At 39.3% G+C, this 11,770-nt stretch overlaps 2 protein-coding genes across 2 annotated transcripts; one reads left to right on the top strand and one right to left on the bottom strand.

Moving 5' to 3' along the window:
* The first annotated feature begins 419 nt into the window (after positions 1–419).
* tex9 (testis expressed 9) lies at positions 420–6,043 on the top strand. Its single transcript, XM_062386711.1, has 11 exons — positions 420–523; positions 2,113–2,261; positions 2,901–2,964; positions 3,103–3,179; positions 3,403–3,459; positions 3,598–3,758; positions 4,151–4,242; positions 4,355–4,528; positions 4,654–4,788; positions 5,657–5,791; positions 5,887–6,043. The coding sequence occupies exons 1-11, from the start codon at positions 476–478 to the stop codon at positions 5,962–5,964; spliced, it is 1,170 nt and encodes a 389-aa protein (XP_062242695.1). The 5' UTR covers positions 420–475; the 3' UTR covers positions 5,965–6,043.
* A 64-nt stretch (positions 6,044–6,107) lies between these two features.
* mns1 (meiosis-specific nuclear structural 1) lies at positions 6,108–11,166 on the bottom strand. The gene is made up of 10 exons (XM_062386701.1): positions 11,037–11,166; positions 10,736–10,933; positions 9,667–9,794; positions 9,465–9,567; positions 9,136–9,365; positions 7,981–8,197; positions 7,790–7,897; positions 7,064–7,321; positions 6,436–6,561; positions 6,108–6,340 (listed from the first exon to the last, which is right to left on the bottom strand). Exons 1-10 carry the CDS (start codon positions 11,037–11,039, stop codon positions 6,242–6,244), a joined length of 1,470 nt encoding a protein of 489 aa, XP_062242685.1. The 5' UTR covers positions 11,040–11,166; the 3' UTR covers positions 6,108–6,241.
* Between the last annotated feature and the right edge of the window lie 604 nt (positions 11,167–11,770).

Raw genomic sequence — 11,770 nt, forward strand, 5'->3', positions numbered from 1 at the left:
GACAATGTCCAGTGTCTTGTATTGTCCTCTAATGATCTTTATAATTTTAATAATTATAATGAAAAAAAATATTATCATAATAAATACAAGGAATGAAGCATACCCTCTCCATTTGAGAGGTGTAAACGACGAAACATGTAGAAGTCTAAGGATAAGATCATTATTTACAGGTCAATTTTCTATCAATTGACCAATCAATCAATTTAAAATGTTTTATCTCAAATCGTATGTACAAAGCATCATATTCAATAAACTCGTCATGAGTTTTGAACGTGAAATCTTCATTTGTAAAGCAAATATCAATTCGTGCAACTTGTTAAATCAAGATATGTATCCGTTAAACACTCGACTTTCACTTCTTGTGGTAAGGTATGAAAAAAACGACATCCACCTAAAATGTCTTTCAAGGGCTACCGTACTAGAGAGTAGTTGCTAGGCAACCGGATCTGCGTTTGCTTCCGCTCTCTTCGTCTCCATGGCTGAACGAGGTTTGAATAAAAGGGCTCAGTCCGCCGGTTCACAGGTTTGTTGTGGTTTACATCTTAATCCCTTACATGTGTTTTTATGCTTCCATCGTAAATTTAAACCGGATCGGTTGTTTTTTAACAGATTAGGTTTCTCACACACTGGGGCTGCTGACCGTCCCTTAGCACGGACTCTAATGTAGAACATCATGGCTTATTCTAACCAGGTGCTGTTAACCCTTTTATGCACAAGCTATGCAAAACCCTTCTAATGCACAACATGGGTCACAAGTGACCCGTATACATTTCCTTCTTTTTAGCTTATTTAGCGTATCCTTCTTCATTTTGGAGAAGGCTCCTATGATGTCAGTCTAGGTCCTCTTTTCTTTGAAAATTCTCTTAATCTATACAGAAAACAGGTTTGATGTTCAGTATGTAGGTAGTCAGAGAGGTCCCGAACACAGGCATATCAGTCTCTTTCTGAACTTATTGAGCAAAGGGTTTTTTACAGTACTTTGAAATATCCTGAAATGATCTATTTCACAGTGTAAATGTTGGACTTAACTTTGAAAAATTCGAAACAGTGAAAATATTGGACTTTAAATCTCCAAATATATCCAGTAAAAAATTTTGATATTCATGTATGTAGGTAGTCAGGGAGGTCCTAAACACAGGCACATCAGTCTCACTCTGAACTTATTGAGCAAAGTGTTTGTATAGAGCTTTGAAATATCCAGAAATGAACTGATTTGATTGCACACATGTTGGACTTTACTTTGAAAAATCTCTTGATCTATAGAGTAAAAATGTTTAATATTCAGTATGTAGGTAGTCAGAGAGTTTCTGAACACAGGCATATCAGTCTCTCTCTGAACTTATTCAGAAGATTGTTTTTACAGTAGTGGTACAGCAGCTGTGTGAAATTAATTATAGGTATTCCCAAGTGAATAGTAACTGTTTATGTGTGTAAAAGTGATATAGAAATACAAAATTTACTTTTTCTTTAGAAAGTAAGAAAGGAGAAAAGGAAAATAGTGATTTGAGATAATCAAAACAAGATATTTAATCAATACTTAGAATATTAAATGATAAAATACATTTATTTCAAAAATAAAGCAAAGAAACACTCCTGAATTAAATAACACAGGTAATGACTACGAGTCAGTTTTGACCCATGTTGTGCATTAAAGGGTTGTGATACAAATATGATTTTTATTCCTAAAGTAATAAAGGAAAAATGTTAATATGTATTTGTGATGATAAAAACAAGTAAAGTGGGGAATCCCTGAAATACTGGTAGATGAAATTCATTCCCTGCAAAGATACAGATTATAAAAACTTAGCCGGGTCACTTTTAAACCATGTTGCGTATCAAAGGGTTAAAGATTGACAAGACACTGACATGTGGTCGTGGTTTTATCCACAAACACTGTCACAAACAACATGTAACACAACAACCATCGGATCAAAACAAATGTGGGCACATACAGCAGCTCATACAAGTAAAATATGGGTGACTTAAACCATGCGTTTGTTGACATCCATCATCAATCAAGGTGAAATATGAAATATCATATCTTGTAGTAAATATGTATGCATAGGGGATTATGTAATAAAATCTACTGCTCTGTGTTGTTTTGTTGTTAAGAAACAGAGACGTCCATCCGCCAGCTCGACCAGTGAGAGGTCTAAGAGAGCTGATGTAAGATCCCAGGTCCAATCTGCATCTGTTCCCCCCAAAAAGCTGACGGGTGAGCAAAGAGGTTGTCACCTGCTTGCTCAGGAAGAAAAATACAAGTAAGACTTTCTTCTGCTTGGTTTGGATCATTTTGTTCATGAATTCATTCATGTGTAGGATCATCAAATGACCCCTTCTGATTAATTAACACTGTTGAATCTCATTTGAGTAATTATCATGTAAATATCAATCAACACACAATCAGTGTGTAATTGAGACATTATGTGTCTTGTGTTAGAAGTTGTACTCAATTGTACTCAATGTTGTACTCCTTCACATTGAGTACATTCCTTCATCAAACCTAGAGAGAAACTCTTCAGGTGTACTAGACCTCTATTTAACGGACTTACATGACTTTACCTTGACTTTTTCCTGATTTTTATAATTACTCACTCAAATCTCCTTTTTTACATTTTTCACACACACATGACACAAGAGCTGTCAACACAATTAATAAATACAATTAATAAAATTTGTTTCAAAATAATGGTGGTACATATTTTAATCTACACAAGAGTAGATATGATAGTGCAATGTGGGATGAAGTGTTGGGGTCGTGTTTAGAGATGTAACACTGTTACCGTTTTCCTTCAACATTTAAAGAGAGAATTTCCTACAAAATATAGTGATTGAATTTTACAACACAGAAGTCATGGTTATGATAAAATAATGTTTAACCATAATTATTTTCCCATCAGACTCTTAAATGCAGAGCTAGAGGTCAAAACAACAGAGCTAGTAAAGCAGGCAGAGCAGCTCATGGTAAGTTATTCACCCGTTTGCATCATTTTACTAAATCTGTCACAACAGTAGCTCAACTGATGGGGAAAGTTGAATGTGAATGTTTAGGACCTGACTCGTGGTAAAACTGAAACTTCTTTTTGCTGTTTTTTATTTTAGAGAGAACAGAGTAAAGTTCCGTCAAAGCCGTTATCCACCCTCCTGATTTCAGACAATGAAGATGAAGAGGATTCAAGGTAAGAAATATCTCCGGCTCAGGAACACAAACATGGTTGTAGACTTTTTAGAGGCAAATTTTCTCACTGACCACCCGTTCAAAGGTTTAAATTTATTTCAGTGAAAAAGACCAGCCTCTAAATAGAGATACACTTTACAAACTAAGTCAGTGAAAGAAAAATCACTTATTCAAATAACTTATTTCCTCCTTGTCTTTCTGTTTATTTATCTGTTCATCCACAGAATATCACGCATCCTGCGTCCTGGAACAAAAGGAAAAAAGTCTGACTGTAAAAGAGTGTAAGTTGGATTTGATATAGTTTCTAAATCCATTCCCAACTATTTAGTTCATTAAGCAACAATTTCTAGGACATGACTTTTTTAGAATATCATTGACATTAATATTCTGATATTTTATTGTTGTTTGCTCGATTGCAGAAGCCTGTCTCGTGCAGATGAGTCCGCAGATGTTGAAGATGGGGATTTATTTCTAGAAAAATTGATTCGTGGTATGGAGGAGAAGATGAAAGACACTGACATTCATGACATTGTTGGGGACGACCATGATGTACTTAATGCTGGAGACAATGTTGGATCAGGTAAATCTTTATATCACTTTAAGTAATGTAAACTCCAGTTAATTATAAATAAATAACAAAATTTGCAAATACTTATAAAAGTCATGCCAAAAAGCAGCAAACTGTTTTAATACAATCTTCATCTTTTTGTAACAACTTGATATGCAAGTTCTGTTTTATTAATTGTTTTATAAGAAATCTATCCTTTTAAAACAATAAATGTTTTAGTTTGAAAACCTTTTCCAAAAAACTAATAGTGTTTTTATATTGACCCGGGATTGGAAATTGTATTTTTTTGTCACTTCCTAAATTAAATCAAAATAAGAGAAATCTGTTTTTGCCACGACGTGAACCGTGAGATAAAGCCACTTCTCCTGGTTTTGTAAATGTGCTCATTGTTCTGTTTTTTTAAGCCGTTTCAGAAGCTCAGATGCGGGTTCTCAATGCAAAGCTACGGATCATGCACGAAGAACTGGATCAACTCTCGCGTGAATGTTACAGGAAGGTAATGTGAAATATGTACATGAACAATAAGTTAACTAGAAGTGTCAAGAGACACAATAGATATTATATCTATTGCACAATAGATATTATATCTATTGTTCTGTTGTTACAAGGATAATCAAAATGCTGAACTCAGTGCAAAGATTAAGGAGATGGAGGTGGACCGAGCCAAAGGACAGAAGACCACAAGCGCTCAGCAAAAACAGATTGAGAAGCACAGAGCTTTAGCAGAGGAGTCAACCAAAAAATGTGATGATCTTCAACTGCAAGTGTCTGGATTGAAAAAGGTTTGTGTCACTGCAAACCCAGTGTGAGAGACGGCACAGACTCAATAACAAACCGTAAAATCTGACACCGTCTTCCTACCCATGTGAGATAAATCCGTTGTATTAACTCCCTTTGCTCTGTGTAGGAAATAGAAAATCTGAATAGGTCCAACAAACAAGCAGGAGCCGTGCACAGCGCCGCAGAGGTTCGTCTGAACAGAGCTCTGGAGGAGGTGGAGAGGTTAAAGACTCAGCTCAACCAGATGAAACAGACTAATAAGGTAACCAGTAAATCACACTGCTGTCCCTGCTGATAAAAACAATCTAGGTTTAATTACTACTGTAGGTATTCAAATGTGGTGTTTTTTATTATTGCAAAGTTTTTGTGCAGAAAATGTTGGCTAATTTTTGTTTCTGAATTTTAACTATGGTTTATTTACAGTTGGTAATATGAATCTTTTTGTAAATTGTTTTAATTGTGATTTCATTCTTTGCTGAAACTCATTTCATGACCGCTACTTGAAAGTGGTTGACTTTCACCACCTGGTCTTCACTACTGAACTGGAACAAGACTTTTCTTTTTGACATGGCTCTTATTTTATTTGTTGACAACCAACACATTTTAGTATTTGAAGAGCAGACTTTTATTAATCAAAACAGAAGCAGGTTTATAATCAAAGTAATGTAATGTGAAATTAATAAAGAATCAAACTTAAATTGAACACTTAATGAATAAATCTGAAAAAAAACGAATAAAGAACTTTATCTTTATTTTTAATAATTAAAAGAAGCCATTTTGAGTGTCACAATATTTTACCTTTAGAATGAAAAAGTATGATTAAAGTGAACTAATGTGCAACAATCTCTTAAGTAAAAAAGATAATTCATCCTATTAATAAACAGACGATTCCTTGAAAACAGAGATAATAACCTCACACAAGGATTATACAACCTCAACACTAAACACTTGAAAACTGAACGTGTGGAGAACAGAAGTCTTTCAATTAGTGTAGCTGAATTTTAAGCAGCAACATTTAACTAAAGCTTCAAATGAATTTTACTATGTTGAATGAATCTTACCTGTTGCAGAAGTAATGCAAGTTCCGTCTAGCTTGTACTAATTCAGTCTTCTACCTTCTATTTGTTTAGGACAACATAAGCACGGACAATCAGAGCAAAGAAAATCTACTTGCTGAAAACAAAATGCTGAAAAAGCAGAAAGCAGAACTCGTTGTTGGTTTCAAGAAGCAGCTCAAACTGATTGACATTCTCAAAAGGCAAAAGGTCAGTGAATCTTTCAGACCCTGTTAATACAAACCCTGTTTATTGTGTTCGATTAAATATACAATTAACAAAGTTTTATTGTTGCGTGCTTGCAGATGCATTTTGAGGCTGCCAAGCTGCTGTCGTTCACGGAAGACGAGTTCCTGAAAGCTCTGGACTGGGGGAAGTCGTAAACACTGACAGACTCAGCATATCATTTTGTTCAAGGTGTCGAGATCAATATTATACATTTCTAAATAAATTCCTGTGTGATGTTAAGTTAAATTTGTGACTTTGGAGTCTTTCAGAATCCAATAAGTTTTACTAATAAAGTTTAGATTTGGATAATTGTTACCTGATCATGTTATTCTCACATTCAGTTTTTTGAGAAATGCTTTACTGGTTTAACAGTAATGCAGTAATCACCGTAGCCTTGAACCGCCCTCTAGTGGCAGACTGACAGAACCACATTTAAGCGTCACCATCCAAGCTGTCTTCAGAAGCTATTGGTTTGAAGTTGTTTCTGAAGTCTTCATCAAAGTGCTGCAGGTCATCCTCACGGAGCAAACCCTGAATAAAGATACACTAATAATCAGACACTCGTTCGATGCACAAACGACATGAAGCTGTGTAAAATGATTGATGATTCACAAACTGTCTCACACCTTCGGGAAGTATCCGAGCAGTTGAGCCGCGTGACGTTTCAGAAGTTTCTTTCTCTCTTCTTCAACAATCTGTCTCCGCTGCGCCTCCCTCTCCTGCTCCATCGCTCTTTCTTTGGCCTCCAGTTCCTTGAGGAGAGTGATGAACATGTTATGATCAAATCAGGTTGTTTGAAACTGACATGACAATCTGAAGCTGACACGGACAAACCATGTATTTTACATTATGTGTTTCACTTGTGCAGCTCAAATAAATATTGTTTTCCCAGTCTACGTTCATGAAGTTACACTACTTAATCTCTACTGAGGCAACAGCGCCATCTGGAACCACACATGCCGACATTAAACCCTGTTAAGAATTCTATTTATCCTAAAATTGACCTCAATATAGATATATAAGATCCTTAGTCTTTTTAACTGATCTACAGTTCAGCATTACTCCTGGAATTGCTGGACCTGATTCAACTTTCAATCAGTTCCACACTTCTCACAGGAGATGGTTACCACTCACCAAAGTTGCACTGAGCCAGAACAGGAGCTCAGCATGAGCAGTAAATCATCAGACAGTGAAGCTACACCAGTGCCACCTTATTATTGATGTAATTGTGGAAACAGAGAGCCTGGGACGTACCACATCAGCCAGATGCTGTCGTCTCTTGTCCTCTATCATTTTCACCACCGCGCGTTTGTGCTCAAGTTGCTTCATGCGTCTTTTCTGGGCATTCATCTGCTCGATCCGATCGTCCTCTGCATACTTAGCCATCATTGCCTTACTGAAGGCCTCCTCTTCCTCTTTATCCGCTTTCTTCTTCATCTCTCTGAAAGCCACTTGCTCCTGGCAGGCCTGCTGCATCGTAAGCCTCTCTCTGATTTTTTTCTCCATTTCTTCCTGTTAGAGCAGATATTGGGGGGTCATTTAGGTAATACCAAAAAAATTAAGTAAAACATGGTATGATCAACACTTAGCTATTGTAGTGCCACAACACGAGCAATTAAGTCATTTACTTATTACGCCTAAAGCTAAAAGCCTAGAGCTGCGCTGAACATGGACGTATAACATAGAGTGCTGCTCGGACCGCAATTTTCTGTCCAAACCTAAACAAGCCTGAGAGAAAATTAGTCGAACCTGAAAGGAATTTGGTTTTGTGTGTCCAAACCCGATCTGTACCTGATGTTTTTTCTGATTACAGGCTGTAAACAATCAAGTAGACATTCCGGCCAAAGTGACCGAACTCGACCCCAACCAGAAAATCCAATTTTTTGTCTAAACCTGGTACGACTGGTAGGGTCATGACGGGTCCTGACAGGCTCGAGTCAACTATCCACACTCTGGTGTAACAGCAGTAATGATCCTTACAATTTCTCTCTGCCTGTTCGCTTCCTCTTGTTCCTCTAGGCAAAGCTCCTCACGGATTTGTTCCATCTCTTCACGCTTCTGCATCTCCTCTTCCATCCTCTTACACAGCTAGAGAGGAGAGAGGAGTGATGTTAGTGATACTTGGTACCCGATGCAGAAATGGGTTGTTGACTGAAAAACGTTGTCTCAACTATTTTATGAAGATTCTCTTTGGCATCCTCCATCTCTCTGATCTTGGCCATTTTGTCCTCCTCCATGTGCTGCTGCTGGTTCATAAACTCCATGATGCGCCTGTTCTCGGCCTCCATCCTCTCTTGCTCTATGCGTCTCCACTCGGCCTGCTGCCTGTGGAATTCCTCAATGTGCTGCTGAGTGGCTCTGACCTTCTCCAGTCTCAGCTGTCTCTCCCTTCACCAAGACAACAACAGTTTACAGTAAAGCCATAACTCTTCCACAGTCTTTATGTTTTCTATAGAGAGAAACTGGTGCTTGTAGATTCGGTTTTTGAAATGCATAGCCACACAAATCCAGTGATTTAAAGGGGACATATTATGCCCATTTTACCGGAGTTGATATGGTTCCTTGGGGTCTTAATGAAATGTCTGTAACATATTTTGGTCAAAATACCACAAGGATCATTTAAAACAACCCTCCTCAGATTGACCTGTTTTGAGTGCCCCGCCCCCCTAAGCCCCGGTGAGCCTAGCTGCGAGAGCCCAAGCTCCTCAGCGCAGTCCAGCAGTGGGAGCAGTGGGAGCTTGAGCTGGTGTAGCAGCAGCCTCCTTCCACACTGTTGAGTCAACGTTTAGAGGTGTCCCAGGGTTCCCTTGTTTATGCAGCCACTTAAATGTCTGACGGGTAGCACCAGCGAGCTAACGCTAGCCGGTCTCCACCGGCCCGGTTAGCTAGGGGCTCCCCCCGGCTAGGAGAACCCGGACCTAGAGTTAGCTCGCGAGCTAACCGGGCCGGTGGAGCCCGGCTAGCGTTAGCTCACTCGTCCAAGACCATGTAGCGAGACTCCCTACATGGGCATGGTGCGACTATGACGTTTATTTCGGTCATAATCTCATTCAACGCACTCTAGCGTATCGTTTCTGACATAGAGGAACCACAACAAAGAGTTTTTGGGACGGTAGACATGCCAGATACCCAAATTAACGTGTAGAAGCATTACAAAGTGGAATTTTCATAATATGTCCCCTTTAAAATATCCTCAATATTAGATACACAACTGAACATGACTCTTCTCTCTTTAACTGAACAGGCTAATCAAATAATTAAAGTCAAGTTCTTGCTCATCCTTCATTCATTGTTTGATTGTGTTAAAGAATGAACGATGAACTCACATCTGATCCTCCTCATAAACCTTCCTGACAATCTCATCCACCAGGAGCTTCTCTTTAAGGAACTCCTCATAAGCCTCTTGTCGTCTGTGCTCCCGCTCCATGACCTGCTGCTCTAGCTCCCTCTGATATTGGAACAGCTCCTCTTGGCGTTTCTGCTCCAGCCTCTGCTGCTCCACAGCTGCTCGCTCTCTTTCGCAGTGCATTTTGCGAGAACAGTCCGCCTTCTCACGCTAGTGAAAGCAAAAAGACATACACGGTATATATACAGGATCCGTAAACATTTTTCAGCATAGTTCTTAATACTTGAAATGAACAGGGACGGTGCTCACCAAGGTCTCAGACTTCATGGCCTCATGCTCTGCAATCTGTGCAGCTCTCTCCTTGTTCATATACGCAGATTTCAGTTTGGACTCCAATTCTCGAAGCTCCAGACTGAAAACAGTCAAAAGGCGGGTTTACACAGACCGAAGCAGAGAGAGGATGTACAAAAGCACAATTGCTGCTTGTTCGACAGTACGTGAGTGTGTTCACCTGTTCTCTTTGATGTGCTGCCTCATTTTCTCATCTCGTTGGGTTTCAAAGTTGATGCGAGCCAGCTCTTTAGCCATTCTCTCCTCTTGTTCAAGTTGCTTGTCCCTGTTTATTCTGTCCTCATCTGCCTGCAAGTCAAATTCAGTTATGACCATCTGCATTGATTAGGTAACAGCTCACACCTTAATGATACCCCAAAGTGTTAAAACGAGGCATTTCAAAGTTTGAATCCTGGTCCACTTCTGTGTTGTGGTGATTTGTTTAATTCCCGTATATTCCCGTATATTCCCGTTAATTCCCATGGAAAGTTTCCAACTTGAAAATTCCCGGAATTTTGAAACCCTAATCACAATACATGATTTTAAGCTACTCTCACACTCTCTCAATCTGTACCTCATATTGTTCAGTTATTCAATAATATTGTACAGATTAGGTATTTTTCGGCATGAAGAGTAATTAAAAAAAACTAAAATTAAATTTGAACAAAGTAAGATATCTGGGTCACACTGTGAAAGCTGTAATATGTATATACAAGCCAACATGTTGGCACACAATCTTCTCTGTGTACAGATGATGTTAAAATGATCCTTTTAGGAGCCTATCGTATACTGTTCTTCATTCTACAGACCACACTTGTGCTGATGATTGTTAATGTTCGATTAACAGAGTTAAAAAATGTGACCATAAGGGTTTTAGCTGAGACACGACTAAGACAACAGAAATAATAATCTTTGGTCCTGATCAGCTAGCAGGGAAACTCCTGTCCCCTGGCAACCAATATTAAAACAAGAGCTACAGATCTAGTTGTCACAGTAGTTTCCCAACTGAATTTTAAAACACGTGTATATGAGTATACATATATATCCTGCTACTTTCACCTATGAAATATATATGTTGTTGTTTCTTCCTACTCTACGAGAAGAATAGCGGTTTATTTAAAGTTAAATTAACCTTTCAGCTCAAATTGCTTTCCTCTCTGTCATTTGAGCAATGGTTTAATCACTTATTGATAAATTCTGTGCTGGTGGGCTCGGGGTCGTGTGTTCCAGTCATAGTCGGGATCGCCCACCTTGAGCAGAGCGCTCTCCATCTCTCTCTCCCTGAGCTCCTCCTGCTCCTGCCGCAGCTCTCTCCTCCTCCCCCAGCTCTCCTCCTCCCTCAGGCCGGCCAGGACATGCTTGTCTCTGGCCACAAACTTGGCGTCGTCCTGCTTCTGCTGCTCCTGAGCGCGGCGCTGAGCTACGATCCTCCGATTGTCCCACTGATTCTGTCCCGGGGAGAAAACCACAGCGTTAGCATCACAGGCAGTGAGCGCTCGGTCTGTAGCACACGAGCTAACTCTTAACGTCGGTGTCCCAGCCGGGGCTTACCATGTTGGCGGTGACGTTCCTTCGACTCCGCCCTGGTTAAGTTAAATACTCTAAACTTTGACACTCGAAAACAACTTTTAATGAATGAACGTGGCGGAGTCCCGCTGCTCGACTCTCTGCAGCGGTGAGGAGCAGGTCGGGTGGTGGACGCGGTTGCTCGTAGTAACACTTCCGTCAACAGACACGAACACCGACTTGTCATGGCGGCTACCTTTGAGGCCACACTGTTCAAAGGCAGCTGCCTCTGTTGCTACAAAGACATGCCATACATTGAAATGTATTTAAATCGACATTAATGTGAATCCAACATATTGTAGCGTAGTAATATCGCTTGATTTTTAAATGCAGTTCAAAAAACACAACTATGAAGCCATATGAGGACACAGTTCTTAAGAGAAAAAAGCAAACAACTTTACCTTGTTCTCCCTGATCTTTCAAGAAACCTAATGGGGGTCGCCCGAGTGCTCATCTACACTATGTGCTCTATAGTCAAATTATTTTTCCATGGAGAACGGAATTCTTTGGCTTTGAAAATAATATGATTATGTTATTTGTTCTGTGTCGCTGTTAGGAGTCTGAAGTGGGGCACAGGTACATCTTATAAATAATCAGTAGACAAACGCAAAATAATTGACAGTGCATGGACCCTTAAGATGCTTAATAAATCGAATTAAAGTTTAACTTAACCACTAATCAGGGAAGACATCTGGATGTTTAGTAGAGAAGATATTTAT

Source organism: Platichthys flesus, chromosome 1, assembly GCF_949316205.1.
Source record: "Platichthys flesus chromosome 1, fPlaFle2.1, whole genome shotgun sequence".
Lineage (NCBI taxonomy): Eukaryota > Metazoa > Chordata > Actinopteri > Pleuronectiformes > Pleuronectidae > Platichthys > Platichthys flesus.